Genomic DNA, 19,612 nt, shown 5'->3' on the forward strand with positions numbered 1-19,612 from the left:
GACCTGTCGCTAGAATTGTTTCAGGTTATCGACCTGAAACGTTAACTTTGTTTCTCTCTACATAGATGCTGCCTGTCCTGCTAAATATTTCTAGCATTTTCTGTTTTTATTTCAGATTTCCAGCATTTGCAGTATTTTGTTTTTTAGTTACTGTAAAATAAATGAACTGGCCTGAAAATAATTGAATGGGATACAACAGAAAATCACTTGTCAGTAATATGGGATCTGGGCTCTCAGAAACAGAAAACCTCAAGACCAGCAAAAGCCACGCGGACATTTTTTGCTTTCACTGCCCCAGTGGTAATCTGGCAGGATGGATCACCCACCCGTTGGAGCACCCGCTTGATTTTCATTCCATTGAAAACAACAGAATGGAAATTGGACAGTGTCTGTAAAGGGTAGGTGATCCACTCCTCCATAGCTCCATTTAATCAGTTTTCCTGCTGTCCTTGCAGTTGTAATCAATGATGGATTCCTCTTCAAGATGCTTGTCCAATTTGAGCTTAGAGATCAAACCTACTTGTCCCTACAACCTCCCGTGGTAAGCTATTCCAAAAACTGACCATCTTCACAGTTAAGTAATGCTTTCTTACGTCTCACTTGAGTCTTCCCTTTTTCAGCTTATACTAATGCACTCTTGTTCTGCAATCCTGCACCAAATCAAACAGTCCTAACTGATCCTCTATATCCCTGAGTCTTATTAATTTGAATACCTTCACTATATTCATCCTCAGTTGTCTCCTCGCCAACAAGAAAAGTCCTAGTTCTGCAAATTTATACAGATGTTTTATCTCTGATTTCCTGCGCCGTTTCAAGGTCAGTTACATCCTCCCTGTAGTAACGCTTCAGGAACTGCACACAATACTCCCACAAGTGCGAATTGATTCGCACTCTATATAGTGACAGCATAACCGCCTTTGATCGACATTCTATTCAAATATTTACACAACCTAACAATGTTCCCCGTAACATTTTTTTGGATGCACAGGATTCACAGATTCGCGCATGTCTGAACTTTAACATTGCAAAAGCCAGTCCTGGGCAGTGCGGGAACGACAGAGAGCTGCGCAGCCGCACAGCTTATAGGGAACGTTGCAACTTAACGTACCATTTGTTTTCTTGATACCAGCCAGATATTGGCTTGATGTTTTAAAAGATCAATCGGCTATGACCCCAGATCCCTTTCCTGATCTGTCTGTGTTAGTATTTTCCAATCAAGTCCTGCAATTCCTCTGCTTATTTCACATCCCTTGTGACGTGAGAATAATATGGTTATCAGGTAATCTCCCAAAATTGTTCATCTCTGTAAGCTATGGACAATATCAATGTGAATTTAATAGATATTAATCAAAGGTTATTAGAAAATAAGTAAGAGGAAGATAGCCATGAGTACCTGAGTTACTAAGGAAGTTGTATTATGCTTCCCAGTAGCAGTTGTCTTTGGCTAGGATGGGTAAAAAGAACTGCGCAGCAACTCACAGTAAATGTGCAGATATGTCATGACTTGCATCCTGTTCCTGTACAGCTACAACACTGGCATCTACCTGACAAAGTGAAAAATTGCCCAAGTATGTCCTGTCCACAATAAACATGACAATTCCATCCCGGTCAATTACCGCCCCATCAGTCTACCCTCAATCATCAGCAAAGTGATGTAAGGTGTCGTCAACAGTGCTATCAAGCGGACCTTACTCACCGATGCTCAGTTTGAGTTCCACCAGGACCACTCGGCTCCAGACCTCACTACAGCCTTGGTCTAAACATGGACAAAAGAGCTGAATTCTAGAGGTGCGGTGAGAGTGACTGCCCTTGACATTAAGGCAGCATTTGACCGAGTGTGGCATCAAGGAGCCCTAGTAAAATTGAAGGCAATGGGAATAAGGGGGTAATCGCTCCGCTGGCTAGAGTCATATCTAGCACAAAGGAAGATGGTTGTGGTTGTTGGAGGCCAATCATCTCAGCCCAAGGACATCGCTGCAGGAGTTCCTCAGGGCATTGTCCTAGGCCCAACCATCTTCAGCTGCTTTATCAATAACCTTCCCTCCAGCATGAGCTCAGAAGTGGGTTGTTCGCTGATGATTGCATACTGTTTTCATTCGCAGCTCCTCAGATAATGAAGCAGTCCATGCTCACATGCAGCAAGACCAAGACAACATTCAGGCTTGGGCTGATAAGTGGCAAGTAACATTCGCGCCGCATAAGTGCCAGGCAATGACCATCTTCAACAAGAGAGAGTCTCGGCACATCCCCATGACATTCAACGGGATTATCATCGCCGAATCCCCCACCATCAACATCCTGGGGGTCACCATTGACCAGAAACTTAACTGGACCAGCCACATAAATACCATGGCAACAAGAGCAAGTCAGATGCTAGGTATTCTGCAGCGAGTGTCTCACCTCCTGATTCCCCAAAGCCTTTCCACCATCTACAAGGCACAAGTCAGTAGTGTGATCAAATACTCTCCACTTGCCTGAATGAGCGCAACAACACTCAAGAAGCTTGGCTGCAGTGTGTACCATCTACAAGATGCTGCAGCAACTGCCCCAAGGCTTCTTCGACAGCACTTCCCAAACCCGCGGCCTCTTCCACCTAGAAGGACAAGGGCAGCAGGCGCATGGGAACACCACACCTGCAAGTTCCCCTCCAAGTCACACACCATCCTGACTTAAAATTATATCGTTGTTCTTTCATCGTCACCGGAACTCCCTCCCTAACAGCACTGTGGGAGTACCTTCACTGCACGGACGGCAGCGGTTCAAGAAGGCAGCTCACCACCACCTTCTCAAGGGCAATTAGGGATGGGCAATAAATGCTGGCCTTGCCAGCGACATCCACATCCCATGAATAACTTTTTTTTAAAGATGGATGACAGTCCATTAGCAGTTTCAACAGAACAGGCACCTACTACTTCATATATGACAAACTCCCCAAACATACTCCGTCAATATTGCTCAGTCATATTGCTGCTCCCCCCATACATACTAATGGAGTCAGCAGGGCAGCCAAAGTAATCAGCTGGATGGAGCAGCAACAGGATCAGTTTGGAGGTTTGGGCTTGTTAGCTACATAAGAAATGGTAGATTAAAAACAGCAGAAGCAGTAGTTGGCATGGCAGAAATAGTGATTATCAGGGTTATTCATGTGTTCATGAAATTCAATTGAGGAAAAGTGAAAACACAAAACAGTGTAAATCATTTGCTTTCTATACAGTACATTGATCACGTCGAGAGGGCGAGGCATATTTGCCAGGAGTGAGACATTTACAGGTCTGGCAAGGAATGGGATTGTCAGGAAGGGATGCTATGCGTATAATTCAACACATGGTAATTCGATATGCAGATAAGTGACACTTGACTATATTTATGTTTCAAGATTTAAAAACATTCATTATCAACAGTGATTTTATTTTCAATTACTTCTAACTTACACCACTCTATGTTATTTTTAACATCCTTGATCAAACTCTAGAATTAGGGTTTCGTTTCCACAAAAAAATTCCATGAAGGATTTCTGTATTATAAAATAGCAGGTCACTAGTTACACTACAAAAGTAGAAGAAATACATGGTGATGTCACTGTGTTTCTGTGATAAGCAGAGTGTTCTTATCTAGTAGGATAACCTGTAGAATGGATTCCTGGACTAAATGCACATTAAGCAACAAATGCATCTACTTTTACGGAAAAGTGGTTCTTTCCAGAACATGACTATATTTTGTTGTGACGCGGGTGCATTTAGAGCACAGATATTGTATATGGAGATCTTGAATGTCTAGTCTGTGTGCTAACATCCCACCCAGTAAAAGGCTGTTTATTAAGGTCACATCAAACACTTCTCACCCTGGACTGCAAGCAATTCAGTTCGTTAGTATGTGAAATTAATAATTTATTTCTTCTTCAATTTAACAGGTCAAAAGCATAAAATGATGGTGAGTTATTCAAAAGCTAGCTAAACAGATTTTTGAAGCTCATTAAGGTGAGAAATTGGATTACTAGGGAATAAATAATTAGGCATTTGGCAATCTTTACAGATATAGCATGTGGTAGATGTAGAGTAAAAATTCTTCTGTTCTGCTCCAACACTGGGGAAGATTTCCTCTCTTCACTGTAAGGTTCACAAAATTCTACAGACTCCCCCAAATCAAGAAGAGAAGAGATTTTTGGACTGTTTAAAAGAATAATGGGCCAAAAGGGGCTTAAAGTCAAAATCCCAGGATTTTGGCTATTTTAAAAAGCATGTCCAGGCCTGTGGAAGGCTGCGACAAAGGAGTTGGGATGAGGCACTGTAAAACAAACAGTTTGAGTATTTGGCATAGGCCAGATTGTCTGGGAATGTTCTGGACCGTCTCAGTCATTCATACATAAAGACAATAGGCCTACGGAAGGACAGTCCCCGCCAAAATTACAGAACCATCAAGAATATGAATAATACAGTTCATGCCACTAATCAACAAAGGGGACCCTGGCCCCAGCAGGAGAAGACAATCGAACAACAGTTTAAACCACTCAGAGAAACATCCAAAACCATTTCACACACTTAAACCGATTTCGAAGCAATCCCGAAACTAGTGTAAAATCAATTAAATGTAGATGGGACCAAGTCGATACTCAGTAAAGAATTTAAAACTATTAAAGTTAACGAGACCGCCAAAATTAACAATGGGCCAGAGAAGATTTGGCGGCAGATAAGCAAAGCCTCAAATGGTATAATTGAAGCCTGCTTTTAAACAGAAAACAGTTCATCCAGCATCATCGAACATTCATCCTCATCATCACAGCAGTCGGAGAATCGGAGGCTTGAGGAAAGGAGAAAGGAATCGCGGCAACCAAGGGCCCCAAGTAACCAACAATTAACAATATTACCAACAACTCGGTAATATTGGGCCACCGCAACCAACAAGAAACCAACCTGGAAGAAACCGAAGATTCGCAAGTTTGTTTCCACTCTACAAGCTATCCTGACTTACCCCTGGGTAAGATTTGTTGAAAAAGACTCTAAACCCTATACCTAACCAAAGGAAATTGGGTACTTACCCGATAGATCCAATACACACCCGACCGCATCAGCGGACACGCGAAGACCGAAAAACCAATGCAGGTGAAGTCTTCCACCACGTCTGGGGTACGGCAGGCCCCAACCGCCACACCTAAAGAGAACCCCGAAATCGCGAACCTCTACAACTGTCAAGAAAGTCGTTTGGTGAGCATTTCCCTGGTCCTCTGGAATCCAACCTAGTTAGTGTCGTGGGATTGAGAGGGGCGAAGTATTTTGTCTATTGTCATTCTCCCTCGTATATTCCGAAGTGTTCCCCCTTTTAAAGTGATAAGATTATTGTATTGTATATTTTCCTGTCTCAAATAAAAATCCAAGTTCTTTTCACCAACTCAGTTGTCTGTTGCAATTTCATTACAACCCCCAAATAAGTCCAAAGTCTAGAACCAAGGGAGTGGGAGCGATTCGAACCGCTCAGCGAGTCAGAGGCAAAGCTGACCATACACACCACCCCTTACATCACTATTTGTGAAATTGTAAACAAGAGTGTAAAAAATGCAATTATGATTTTACAACAAATAGCAAAAAAGAAATCAGCCCCAAATATGTTGTAACCCTATTCAAGAGAACACCCTTTACTGCACCAGCGTGAGTTTTTCTATTTCAGACACTACTTATACTTCTCCATTTTAGTGAGCTTGCCCAGTTTGAATGTTTTGTGCTGCCGATTTGCAGCCACTAAGCATAGCCTGCGCAGGTTCAAACACTTAAACCCTATACAGGTAAGAGAGATCATTCTAACCCCATCAGTCTACACTGGACTCAAAAATGAAGTGAGAACACAACATTCTAACCTGCGGCAACATCACGATTCAGTAAAACCAAAGTTTACATGTTACTCTAAATCTATATCTCTGATGTACTTACCAGTAAATATTTATAAATTTTTTGTCTCAAGGCTATTAATCTCTTTTTTTGCCAATTGAATAATAATTTACTGGTCGGCAAGGTCAAAAGAAGTAGAATAATTACATTAATAATTCAAGTAGCCGTTTGGGTTCATGTGGTGCCTCACTTTTACCATTAGTGTTTAAATTCTAACAATTCTCAGGGATTTTTTTCCCCTACGGATAAGAGTTAATCATATTATCATTCAGTTATAATAGCCCATTTTTTATTGTAAGAGAGTATTAAAAAATTGCAATATTAATCCAATGCCGAATTTGCTGTAGGGGAAGTCATGTTTGACAAATGTGCTCGAATTCTTTGAGGATGTAACATACAGGGTGGATAAAGGGGAACCAGTGGATGTAGTGTATTTGGACTTCCAAAAGGCATTTGACAAGGTTCCACACAAAAGATTACTGATCAAGATAAGAAATCACGGGATTGGGGGTAATATACTGGCATGGGTGGAAGATTGGCTATCTAACAGAAAACAAAGAGTTGGGATAAATGGTTCATTCTCGGGCTGGCAATCAGTAACTAGTGGTGTTCCGCAGGGGTCAGTGCTGGGACACCAACTCTTTACAATCTATATTAACGATTTGGAGGAAGGGACCGAGTGCAACATATCCAAGTTTGCCGCGATACAAAGATGGGAGGGAAAGCAGTGAGTGAGGAGGACATAAAAAACCTGCAAAAGGACATAGACAGGCTAAGTGAGTGGGCAGAGATTTGGCAGATGCAATATAATGTTGGAAAGTGTGAGGTTATGCACTTTGGCAGAAAAAATCAAAGAGCAAATTATTATCTAAATGGAGAGAAACTGCAAAGTGCTACAGCACAAAGGGATCTGGGGGTCCTGGTGCATGAAACACAAAAAGTTAGTATGCAGGTGCAGCAGGTGATCAGGAAGGCCAATGGAATCTTGGCTTTTATTGCGAGGGGGATGGAGTATAAAAACAGGGAAGTCTTGCTGCAGTTATACAGGGTACTGGTGAGGCCACACCTGGAATACTGCGTGCAGTTTTGGTTTCCATATTTAAGAAAAGATATACTTGCTCTCGAGGCGGTTCAGAGAAGGTTCACTCGGTTGATTCCGGAGATGAGGGGGTTGACGTATGAGGAAAGGTTGAGTAGGTTGGGACTCTACTCATTGGAGTTCAGAAGAATGAGAGGCGATCTTATCGAAACATATAAGATTGTGAGGGGGCTTGATCGGGTGGATGCGGTGAGGATGTTGCCACTGATGGGTGAGACTAGAACTAGGGGGCATAATCTAAGAATAAGGGGCTGCCCTTTCAAAACTGAGATGAGGAGAAACTTCTTCACTCAGAGGGTAGTAAATCTATGGAATTTGCTACCCCAGAGAGCTGCGGAAGCTGCAATATTAAATAAATTTAAAATGGAGATAGACAGTTTCCTAGCAGATAAGGGAATTAGGGGTTACGGGGAGAGGGCAGGGAAGTGGACGTGAGTCTAGATTCGGATCAGCCATGATCCTATTGAATGGCGGAGCAGGCCCGAGGGGCCGTATGGCCTACTCCTGCTCCTACTTCTTATGTTCAAATTCACAAACATTGATTTGAAATAACTTTCTATGTACCACATAGAATAAATTTAGTGAGAACGAGGTTTCTTCCCCCTCATAACATAAGAGAATGCATATGGAACATCTGTCCAACTGATACAACAAGCAGTAATCTCATTTTGGAGTTAAACTAACACTCACCTGGTGTGGTGTTAAAATCAAGAATGCAATTATGAGACTGCAGCAGGTTAGAATTACTGGACGATGAGGTGCTGCTTACAGGCAGTGCAGGTGCTATATTTCTAGACTGCTTCAGCCCTACTATGCGGTCATCCTGGGACTGACCAATACCAATATCACTGTAAGAAGCAATAGAAACACAAGTAAATAATGGATCAATGTTGCAAATCTTAAACCACAAATCTAATGTAAAAAAAACATATCACATAGCATTTACAGCACAGAAACAGGCCATTTGGCACAACAGGTCCAAGCCGGTGTTTATGCTCCACACGAGCTTCCTCTCACCTTACTTCATCTCACCCTATCAACATATCCTTCTATTCCTTTCTTCCTCATGTACTTATCTAGCTTCCCCTTAAATTCATCAATGTTATTCGCTCAACTACTCCATGTGGTAGCAAGTTCCACATTCTAATCACCTCTGAATAACAAAGTTTAGATGTGGTGTGGAGATGCCGGAGTTGGACTGGGGTGGACAAATGTAAGAAGTCACACAACACCAGGTTATCGTCCAACAGCTTTATTTGAAATCACAAGCTTTCGGAGCGCTGCTCCTTCGTCAGGTGAAGTAGAGAAATGCATAAAGACACAGCTTATATAGTCAGAGAATAATGTCAGATGTTTACAGAAAGATTACCTGTAAACATCTGACATTATTCTCTGACTATATAAGCTGTGTCTTTATGCATTTCTCCACTTCACCTGACGAAGGAGCAGCGCTCCGAAAGCTTGTGATTTCAAATAAAGCTGTTGGACTATAACCTGGTGTTGTGTGACTTCTTACAAAAGTTTAGATGATTACAGGTACAACACCGGTAATCCGGCACCCTCGGGACCAGGCCGGTGCCGGACCACTGAAAATTCCGAACCACTGAAGGTGTCGAAAGTCACCACAAACACTGCCACCACCTGCTCCTCCTCTTCCTACTGCTGCCCTTCCTGTGCCGCCGCCGACCCCGCCGCCCACGGGCTGCTCGGGCTTGGGCTCCATCGCTCCGCCGAGCCGTCGGTGATGCTGCGCAGTCCAGGCGCTGATCCTGACCCGGCGGCGGTCCCGGGACCCGAGCCGGACCCATCCCAGGGAGGTAATGTGACAGCAGAACCTTCCTCGTGCCGGACCACTGAAGGTGCCGGACCGTTGGGTGCCGGATTACCGGTGTTGTACCTGTATCTTATATTTCTGGCCCCTAGTTTTGGACTCCCCCACAAGTGGAAACGTCTTCTCTACATCTACCCAATCAAACCCATCAGGTCACCTCTCAGCCTTCTCTAGAGAAAAGAGTCCCAAGACGGTTCAGTCCTTGCTGATAGTTATAACCTCTCAGTTCTTGTATCATCCTTGGAAATCATTATTGAACCTTCCTCAGTGCCTCTATACCCTTTTGGTAAATGGAGACCAGAACTGAGCACAGTACTCTAATTGTGATCTGACCAAGGTTCTACATAAGTTTAACATAACTTTCCTACTTTTGAATTCTATTCCTCTAGAAATGAACCAGAGGTTTGTTTAAATTTTTTATGGCAGGTATATCTGATTCTACTTCTTTTAAACTGTCAGCAACTTTTAATTCATACTTGCAAAGTCATTAGTAGCAGCACATTCATTTGTTTTTCCTGCATTGATACATCCACAATCTCTAATCTAAAGCACATATGGCAACTTTGTTTAAGTCCCAGTGTCTATCTCTCCCTTTGTGTCTACAGTTAAGTTGTATTGTTTTAATTCCTAGATTTATGCAGTTTTCCCAGAAAAATGTGACAACTGGCTTCTGTGTTCCTAGACTAGCAAGATGAAAAACAATCAGCCAGACTTTCCACTGTCAAGACCTCTTCAGTGACCCTTGCTGAAATGGGCAGATGTGTGGACACCGGATAAGAACAATGATGTTCCGGCTAATAAACCACCTGTCACACTCTTTAGGCTGACACAAGAAGAATAGCCAATGTGAGGACCGATGACACTTTCAAAGAAGGAAGGGAGATGGAGGAGAAAATTGAGAAAATAAAGAAAGCAAAATATACAGGCAAACCCTGAAGTTCTACTGCATTCATTTAAAAATATTTTTCATTCATTTTGAACTTGGAAGAAATACGAGAGTTAGAAACATTTTCCAAAGCAAATCAATGTAGAACTTCAAAGGAAACACAATGATTGGTCCTGAAATTCCGTTCCCTACGGGTGTGTACGCAATGTGTACTCACCCGTAGGGCCAACGGAAGTGCCAGTTTTACGCATGCACTGCTCATGCGCTGGAAACTGGAACTTCCGTTCAAAGGAGAAAGGTCTTCACAGGTCAAACGCCTGCACCGGATAGGCAGCGCGTACGGCTGCAACTTCCGTTTTTTTCAGCAGTGCTTCAGTCCAGGTAAGTCTGAAACAGCTGCGCCTGGAAAAGCAGGCGCAAGGCCTGCTTTTAACAAGGTACGAGGTGAAGAAAGTAAAAGTTAAAAAATGTTTCCAGAGATTTATCATTTTAAAATACTTTAAAGAAAGGTAGGTTTATTTTTAGCCCTGTTAAAATCTTCCCTAGATGCGGGTGAAGTGCCTGAGGATTGGAAAGTGGCAAATGTGACACCATTGTTCAAGAAAGGGTGTAAGGACAATCCTAGTAACTACAGGCCAGTCAGTTTAATATCAGTGGTGAGTAAAGTTTTAGAAACAATAATCAAGGAAAGGATAATGGGCACTTGGATAGGTTTCAGCTAATTAAGGAGAGCCAACATGGATATGTAAAAGGCAGATCATGTTTGGCTAATCAAATTAAATTTTTTGATGAAGTAACAGGAAGGATTGATGAAGGGAATGCAATGGATGTTGTCCACATGGATTTTAGGAAGGCATTTGACAAGGTATCACATAGAAGGCTGGTTAACAAAATTGAGGCTCATTGAATAGGTGGGTCAGTGGCAGCTTGAATAAGGAATTGGCTTAAGGACAGAAAACAGCAAGTTGTGGTAAATGGCTGTTTTCCAGACAGGAGGATGGTAGACAGTGGTGTTCCCAAAGGGTCAGTGCTGCGGCCACTGCTTTTTTTGATATATATAAATGACATGGATATTGGAATACAGAGTAGAATTTCTAAATTTGCCGATGACACCAAACTTGGGGGTGTGGCAAACAGTGAGGATGATACCAATCGACTGCAACAGGACATAGAAAGGCTAGCAGAATGGGCAGACAAGTGGCAGATGGAATTTAATACAGAGAAGTGTGAGGTGATGCATTTTGGCAGAAGGAACAGGGAGAGGCTATATACACTTAATGGCACAGTTTTAAAGAGTGTGCAGGGACAGAGGGACCTGCGAGTTAATGTGCATAGGACCCTGAAGGTGGCGGGACATATTGAGAGAGTGGTTAGCAAAGCATATGGGCTTCATAAATTGAGGTAATGAGTACAAAAGTAGAGAAGTTATGCTGAACCTTTATAAAGCGCTGGTTAGGCCACAACTGGAGTGTTGCATCCAGTTCTGGTCATCACCCTTTAGGAAGGATGTGAAGGCCCTTGAGAGGGTGAAGAGGAGATTTACCAGAATGGTTCCGGGCATGGGGGATCTTAGCTACAAGGACAGGTTGGAGAAGCTGGATTTGTTTTCATTAGAGATTGAGGGATGATTTGATAGAGGTGTACAAGATTATGATGGGTTTGGATAGGCTAGACGGGGAAAGGCTGTTCCCACTAGTTGATGTTACAAGGACTAGGGGACACAGATTTAAGGTTTTGGGCAAGAGATACAGGAGGGACGTGAGGGAAAACTTTTTTATGTAGCGAGTGGTGAGGATCTGGAACTCACTGCCGACGGAAGTAGTGGAAGCGGAGACACTCAGGCCTAGAAATTCAGTGGGCTGCGCCACCAGTTTGCGCCCAAAGAGGGCACTCATTGGCTTTAGCGCCACTGGCCACACCTCCGGCGATATTTAGCGGGGCGCTAATGGCGGCGTTAGCCTGTAGCGCTGCGCCGCCACCGATGACGTCATTGGTGTGCGCAGCACCCCACTCCCGCCCCGATGACCATATTTGGTCGCGCCCGCCTCTTTAACGCCGGTCGCAAATCGCGACCGGTTCACAGGGCCTACCTGTGGCGGTAGTGGCGCTACTTAAGGTGGAGGTGCGGGGCGGCCGCTTTTTCGGCGTCCGCCTGCCAGCACCTCCGTCCCCGGCCTCCTAAACCCCCCCCCCCCCCCCCCCCCCGCGGCATTGCCGGCTGTTTCCCGAGAGCCCGGCACTTCTCCTTGGTGCCAGGCTCATTTGCCGGCACTCGCGATCGGGGATCGCGCTGTTGCAGGCACCTCCCCCTTAACAGTGGGAGGAAGGCCTGCAGTACCGCAGCGTGCCATGCCGCAGCGTGTGGCGCTGCAGCCCTTAGCGCGCCGATATTCAGGGTGAGCGCCCCAAGCGGGGTGCGGGGAGCCTCGAGTAGCGGCCCGCTTCCGTTTGGGGCGCAGAAACTGAATATCGGGATGGCGCAAGTGGCTCCGCTCGCAGCGGTAATTCCGGCGCCCAGGCGAGCTTGGCGCCCCAAACGGCGCCCAACTGAATTTTTAGCCCTCAATGTTTTCAAGGGGAGACTGGATAGGCACTTGAGGGAAATAAACTTGCAGGGCTATGGGGATAGAGCGGGGGAATGGGACTGACTGGATTGCTCTACAGAGAGCCGGCACGGACTCGATGTGCTGTTATGACTCTGTGACATGAGATAACAACCTCACATGGAGCTACTTCACCTCAGGCCACCATATATTTAAGAAAGGAGTGAAGCTCAATGTTAAAGCTCAATGGCAACTAACATTAGCTGTAAGCGCAGCTGTGCCAATCTAATAAGCTTTTTTGTGGTGTCGCTTTCAGAAGCAAAGCACCCTCGCCATATAGTGACCATCATATGCTTATATAGTGTATCTGAGAACACTGCTTTGTGGTGATGTGTACTATGCAAGAGAAAAAATAAATAAATACTGGACCAAGACTTTAAAAGATAAATTTAAAATTGAAATGAAGGTCACATACACATTGTATAAATGTAATACTGCATATTTGCTCTTGTGACAAAGACCTGTACAATTCATTATGAGTTGTGTTCTCCTTCATTCATAAAGAATTGTGTTCAGTAGCAACTTGTGCATAGTGCTTCCATAAATAATCTGCTTTTTGTTCACCCTGGAATTAAGGATGAGTAAATGGTACTTAAGAAAAAGGATCTATGATCGATTGTATTTTGAGGGAATTTTATGTGAACATCTCCATAGCATAATAACCTAATAATTGCTAGGTGAGCTCAGCTTTTCTCAGTGCTGAAATCTCTTAATTAGTGTGATTATTATATAAGCAGCCAAATTATTCACAAGATTAGCTTCATAAGCTTAAAGGACAATGTTTTGTCCTCTTGTCTCTGTATGTAGGGACTTGCCTTTGCTTTCAACCTGTTAGCATAAATTTTCAAAAATTCCCATTGAAAATGCTTGGACTATTCTAGTAGTGATCTCACTGTTCTCAAATGACACAGAGGCCAATACAGTTTTACAAGGGTGTCACCTTCACAAAATAATGACACCTGATTCAATTAATATGTTGAGTGTAAATGTTACATTTTAAGTGTGAATTATATGAAAATTTGTGAGCAGTTTAGTGATGATACTATGAACATTTGTTATATTTAACACCTCTGCTTATAGGTGTAGGAAATGCAATTTAATTATTTCTATTATGAAATTTTAAACTGCATCATTATTTGTATATATCTTAGTTTTGTTTTGTATTAGCATGGCACCAAAGTACTTTAGTATGGTGCCAAATGCTGCAGCCTTACCCATTTGAAAATGTTCATTTTCTCTCCTTCATGGTATATTGTGCCACCCACCATGAAAATATAAATGGATCACTGTTAGCGGATTTTCCCGTAGTAACTGTCGTAATAAAGGGTTGTTAGTCCAGCGACAATAACTCTGCTTAGCTTTTAGCCCGAGTAGTTTTATAATCAACAAGCTTTATTTGCATTGACTAATAAGAGTATTAGGTTTTATATAACTGTTCTACAATATTATATTAAATGAACAAGGTGACATGCAAATAATATAAACTGGTTCCCAGGCCTGGAGTAATCACGTTTGGCTCTCTAGGCTGCCTGCATTGCTGTGGCTTCCGACTGACCCTGAGAGTGCTCCGAACCCCAAGAGAACAACAGATTTTGGTTCCTAAGGCCTCAAGCGACCAGCTCCAGCCCTCCAGGCTCCTGACCACCCCGATAATGCTCTGCTCGTGGAGGGTGGGAGGAGCAGGTCGGAGGGAGACAGGTTCTATTCTTATACTATCGGATACCTTGGGCTGTGCCTACGTACAACATAATATGTAGGTGCACGTTTGCAGAGGCCGCATATTTAGGTGTTTACCCCACTTCTAATCTTTTCGGCCTCCAATTCTGTTCCACAAGTTTTGTTTATTGTACTTTTAAGTATGTAGGCCAATCTTTATCCTTTACTGTGGTATATGGTGTCTTGGCCATTTCTTGACCTGGGTGTTTATTATTCTGTCTACTTTCCAAACGGTCTTTGGTCATACATTAGCTAGAGAGCTAAAAATGCTAACCAAAGCTTGCTGGGATACTTCGACTATTTTAAGATATTCTAACAATCACCAAATTCATCTTCATGGGCCCTACCAATTGCTGTATGAGTCTAGCTGGGAATGGGTGATGAGGTTGTGAATCATACAAATTAATTTATTTTTCTTTCCTCTCATTAGATATCTTTGCACTTCTGCCAACCTAGAAAACCAGCAAAAGCTGGCCATCAGTTTCAAAAAAAATGATGTTGTCTCGGAAAAGCTGACAATTCAAGAACAGCCCCTGATTATAGGGAATCAAGTCTGAAAACAAGTAATTGTACTGAAATTGCAATGGGACACTTGCTTTTTGTAACTTAAGCTGCAGATGAAAAGTTTCATCACTTCTAGTGCACAGAAAAAATATAATTCCATGGAAATGTATTTTGCAACAGTGGCGAAATTGGACATTGCGGAAAGCATTTGCAAGTGCTGAAGGTGTAAGATTTATTTTCTGCAGGGAATCTAGGGGCGTGCCACCTCTGGAAAAATTTGATTTTTCACACTTTTTTTGATGCACTATCAAAAATTTTGGAGTACACTTTGCGCTAAAAATAACTTATCCTGTAAGGGTTAAGGATATTTTAAATATGAAATTAAAACAGCAGTTACAAGTGATGTATACCCATCAAAAATTATGCATTGAGTGGAGGACTTAAAAGCTGGCTGACAGAAACACTACATATGAGACAGGGTTATTTGGTAATCTCAAAGTAAAGGATCCTCTGGGGAAGAGTAATCATAATATCATAGAATTTCACATTGAGTTTGAGAGTGAAATACTTCAGTCCGAAACGAGAGTCTTAAACTTAAATAAAGCCAATTACATAGGTATGAGGGGCGAGTTGGCTAAGATAGATTGGAAAATTAGATCAAAAGGTATGAAGGTAGATAAGCAGTGGAAAACATTTAAACATCAACATTCTCAATGAAAATACATTCCATTGAGAAGTAAAAACTCCACGGGAAAAGTACTTCATCCGTGGCTAACTGAAGAAGTTAAGGATAGTATTAGATTATAAGAAGAGGCTTATAATATTGCGAAGAATAGTAGTAAGCCTGAGGATTGGGAGAGCTTTAGAAACCAACAAAGGATGACCAAAAAATTGATAAAAAGGGAGAAAATAGATTGAGAGTAAACTAGCAAGAACTATAAAAGCAGATTGTAACAGCTTCTACAAGTATGTAAAAAGGAAGAGAGTATCAAAAGTAAATGTTAGTCCCTCAGACACTGAGACCGATGAAATTATAATGGAGAATAAAGAAATGGCAGAGAATTTAAACAAATATTTTGTATCTGTCTTCAGAGTAGAAGACACAAAAAGCATACCAAAATAGTGGGGAACCAAGGGGCTAATGGGAATGAGGAACTTAAACTAATATCTGTTGGGGAAAAGTACTTGAGAAACTAATGGGACTAAAAGCCGACAAATCCCCTGGACCAGATGGCCTACATCCTAGGGTTCTAAAGAGGTAGCTGCAGAAATAGTGGATGCATTGGTTGTGATCTTCCAAAATTCCCTTGATTCTAGAACAGTCCCAGCAGATTGGAAGGTAGCAAATATAACCCTGCTATTCAAGAAAGGAGGAAGAGAGAAAACAGGGAACTACAGGCCAGTTAGCCTGACATCAGTCGTCAGGAAAATGCTGGAATCCATTATTAAGGAAGTAGTAACAAGACATTTAGAAAATCATAATATGATTAGGCAGAGTCAACACGGATTTATGAAAGGGAAATTGTGTTTAACAAATTTTTTTGAGAATGTAACTAACAAGGTGGATAAAGGGGAATCAGTGGTTGTAGTACATTTGGATTTCCAAAAGGCACTTGATAAGGTGCCACATAAAAGGTTGCTAAAAGGATAAATCTTCATTTAGAAAGACACAGATTAATCAGGGATAGTCAGCACGGATTTGTTAAGGGAAGGTCGTGTCTGACAAATTTGATTGAATTTTTTGAGGCGGTAACAAGGAGGGTAGATGAGGGTAGTGCATTTGATGTAGTGTATATGGACTTTAGCAAGGCTTTTGATAAGGTTCCACATGGCAGACTGGTCACGAAGTTAAAAGCCCATGGGATCCAGGGCAAAGTGTCAAGTTGGATTCAAAACTGGCTCAGAGTCAGGAAGCAGAGGGTAATGGCTGATGGGTGTTTTAGTGACTATAAGGCTGTTTCCAGTGGGGTTCCACAGGGCTCAGTACTAGATCCCTTGCTTTTTGTGGTATATGTCAATGATCTAGACTTGAATATAGGGGGTATGATTAATAAGTTTGCAGATGATACTAAAATCGGCTGTGTGGTTGATACTGAAGAAGGAAGCTGTAGACTGCAGGAAGATATCAATAAATTGGTCAGGTGGGCAGAACAGTGGCAAATGGAATTCAATCCGGAGAAGTGTGAGGTAATGCATTTGGGGAGGGCTAACAAGGAAAGGGAATACACATTTAAATGGTAGGACACTGAGTAGTGTAGAGGAACAAAGGGACCTTGGAGTGCATGTCCACAGATCGCTGAAGGTAGCAGACCAGGTAGATAAGGTGGTTAAGAAGGCATACGGAATGCTTGCCTTTATTAGCTGTGACATAGAATACAAGAGCAGGGGGGATATGCTTCAACTGTATAAAACACTAGTTAGGCCTCAGCTAGAGTACGGCGTGCAGTTCTGGTCACCACATTACAGGAAAGATGTGATTGCACTAGAGAAGGTACAAAGGAGATTTACAAGGATGTTGCCGGGAGTAGGGAATCTAGCTATGAGGAAAGACTGGATAGGCTGGGTTTGTTTCCCTTGGAACAGAGGAGGCTGAGGGGAGACCTTATTGAGGTGTATAAAATTATGAGGGGCCTAGATAAAGTGGATAGAAAGGACCTATTTCCCTTAACAGAGGGGTCAAAAACCAGGGGGCACAGATTTAAAGTAATTGGTGGAAAGTTTAGAGGGGGGTGAAGGGGAAATTTCTTCACCCAGAGGGCTTTGGGGGTCTGGAACTCACTGCCTGAAAGGTTGGTAGAGGCAGAAACCCTAACCACATTTAAAAATACTTGGATGTGCACTTGGGATGCTGTAACCTGCAGGGCTATGGACCAAGAGCTGGGAAGTGTGGTTAGGCTAGATAGCTCTTTGTTGGCCAGTACGGACACGATGGGCCGAAATGGCCTCCTTCCATGCTGCAACTTTCTATGATTTCTATGAAATAAAAGTGAAAGCAAGTATACCCCAACAGTGAGCCTCTTACAGAGTGAAGGAACAGAGAGATCGAGGAGTGCAGATATACAGAGCTCCAACGATGGGGAAAAATGGCGATAAAAAGACAAAAGGGATATTGAGCTTTATACAGAATTTGCTGATTATCTAATGTAAAATTTGTACAAGAGATTGGTTAGGCCCACAGTTGGAACATTGCGTGCAGTTTTGGACACCCCACTACAGGAAGTATATTAGAGCCAAGGAAAGGATAGGATTATTTCAATAGAGGAGGAAGTTAGAAGACATTTTTGCCACATAGCGGGTTATTACAACGTGGAATAATTTACCCCAAGTGACTATTATGGCAGAGTCAATAAGGTCATTTAAAAGCAAATTGAATAAGTTTTGAAAATATAAAAGAATATGGGGAAAGGGCAGTGAAATCGACAGACAGCTGCAGTGAAAAGCTAGCATGATTGGTCTAATTGTCACTTTCTGTGCTGCAAATTCCATGATTCTATTAACTCCTTGATATATTGCTGAAAGATCAATATTTGGAAATAATTCCACTGGACCATCTCAACCTTACTAATAACCTATTTATTTCACCAGAGAAAGACCTTAGTCATTCATGAATTATCAATTATCAGGTCTTGCTAACTTGTGGAACAGTCAGAGTATTTTACGGTTGCCATTATGTAGCCTCAACTTATTGAAAATTACACAGTGCTTATGAAAACATTTATGAATCAGTCATTTTCACTGAAATTCACAGCAAAAAACATCCACTTACTTGTAAGGTTTTTGCGGAAGAATGCGGATTTGAGTCTTGTCCAGTTTTTTCTTCAATTTGTTCCGTCCTGCCACTGTGTTTGCCTTTGCCTTCTTATTTGTTTTATCAAACCCAATCACCTGTTCAGCAAGATGTGGAATGGAATAATGGCTGCCTTTCTTGTCACCAATTTTAGGGAAGTGTGGAGAACCATTTCTCTTCTCTTCTGCAAGTCTGGACAGAAGTTCTTTAAATACTGTGTAAAAGGCATAACATTGAATTAACCAAAGAAGTTTTCTGATCACTGATGATTTTTTTGATTTTATAACCAAAGAGGTTTCTGCTACAACACAGATTTCAGGGGGGAAAATCTGTACAATGCTATATTCGGAACTCATACAAGAACCATAGAATTTATATGGCCAGTACAATCAATAGCTGACAGGTGCAATGCACATCATTGACATTGAAGCTGAAAAGACTTGAAACTCAATTTATTACACGTGCTCTGGTGCAAAGCACAATATAATAATTGAATGGAAAACGGAGTACGAGTTAGGTGGTCTCACTCACTGCATTCAACAACTTCTTATGCATTATCCTTCTATAATGAGTGAAATTCCTCAGATAATGAAGCAATCCGTGGCCACATCCAGCAATACCTGGACAATATCCAGGCTTGGGCTGATAAGTGGCAAGTAACATTCATGCCACACAAGTGCCAGGCAATGACCATCTCCAATAAGAGATGGTCTAACCACTACCCTGTGACATTCAATGGCATTACCCCCACCATCAACAACTTGGGGATCCCCCTTGAAAAGAAACTTAACTGGACCATCCACATACTGAGGCTACAGGAGCAGGTCAGTGTAATGATCAATAACATGTCATTCTATAGTGGACACTAGGTGGAGCCGTAGAGCTGTGTAGAACTGTATATAGCTGTATGTATAAGACTACACTACCCAGCTGTATATATATTAAGACTACATTACCCATGAGGCACTAGGCTACCCACAAGGCAACAGTCAAGATGGAAGCCTCTACAGATACTGTACCTAGTCCACATGGGCTCAATAAAAGTGTCTAGCAAAAGCTCGCTGTGTTCATAATAAGAATGTCTATTTATTAATGAACATAAGAGTCAGAGGCTGGGTATTCTGCGGCAAGTGACTCACCCCGTGACGACCCAAAGCCTTTCCACCACCTACAAGGCATAAGTCAGGAATCTGATGGAATACTCTCCACTTGCCTGGGTGAGTGCAGCGGCAACAACACTCAAGAAGCTCGACACCATCCAGGACAAAGCAGCCTGCTTGATTGGCACCCCATCCACCACGTTAAAC

At 42.4% G+C, this 19,612-nt stretch overlaps 1 protein-coding gene across 1 annotated transcript in view; it reads right to left on the bottom strand.

Moving 5' to 3' along the window:
- The window catches only part of LOC147110219 (rap guanine nucleotide exchange factor 2-like), a 148,960-nt gene that overhangs the window by 107,735 nt on the left and 21,613 nt on the right, over nt 1-19,612 (bottom strand). Inside the window, exons 7-8 of the mRNA XM_086002496.1 lie at nt 18,285-18,519; nt 7,669-7,826 (exon numbers count right to left, since the gene is read on the bottom strand). Of these exons, the coding sequence (XP_085858622.1) occupies nt 7,669-7,826; nt 18,285-18,519 (393 nt within the window). The remainder of the gene's footprint in view (nt 1-7,668; nt 7,827-18,284; nt 18,520-19,612) is intronic.

The sequence above is a fragment of the Somniosus microcephalus genome, chromosome 12, assembly GCF_052327205.1.
Source record: "Somniosus microcephalus isolate GS21.2 chromosome 12, FLI_Smic_1.0, whole genome shotgun sequence".
NCBI lineage: Eukaryota > Metazoa > Chordata > Chondrichthyes > Squaliformes > Somniosidae > Somniosus > Somniosus microcephalus.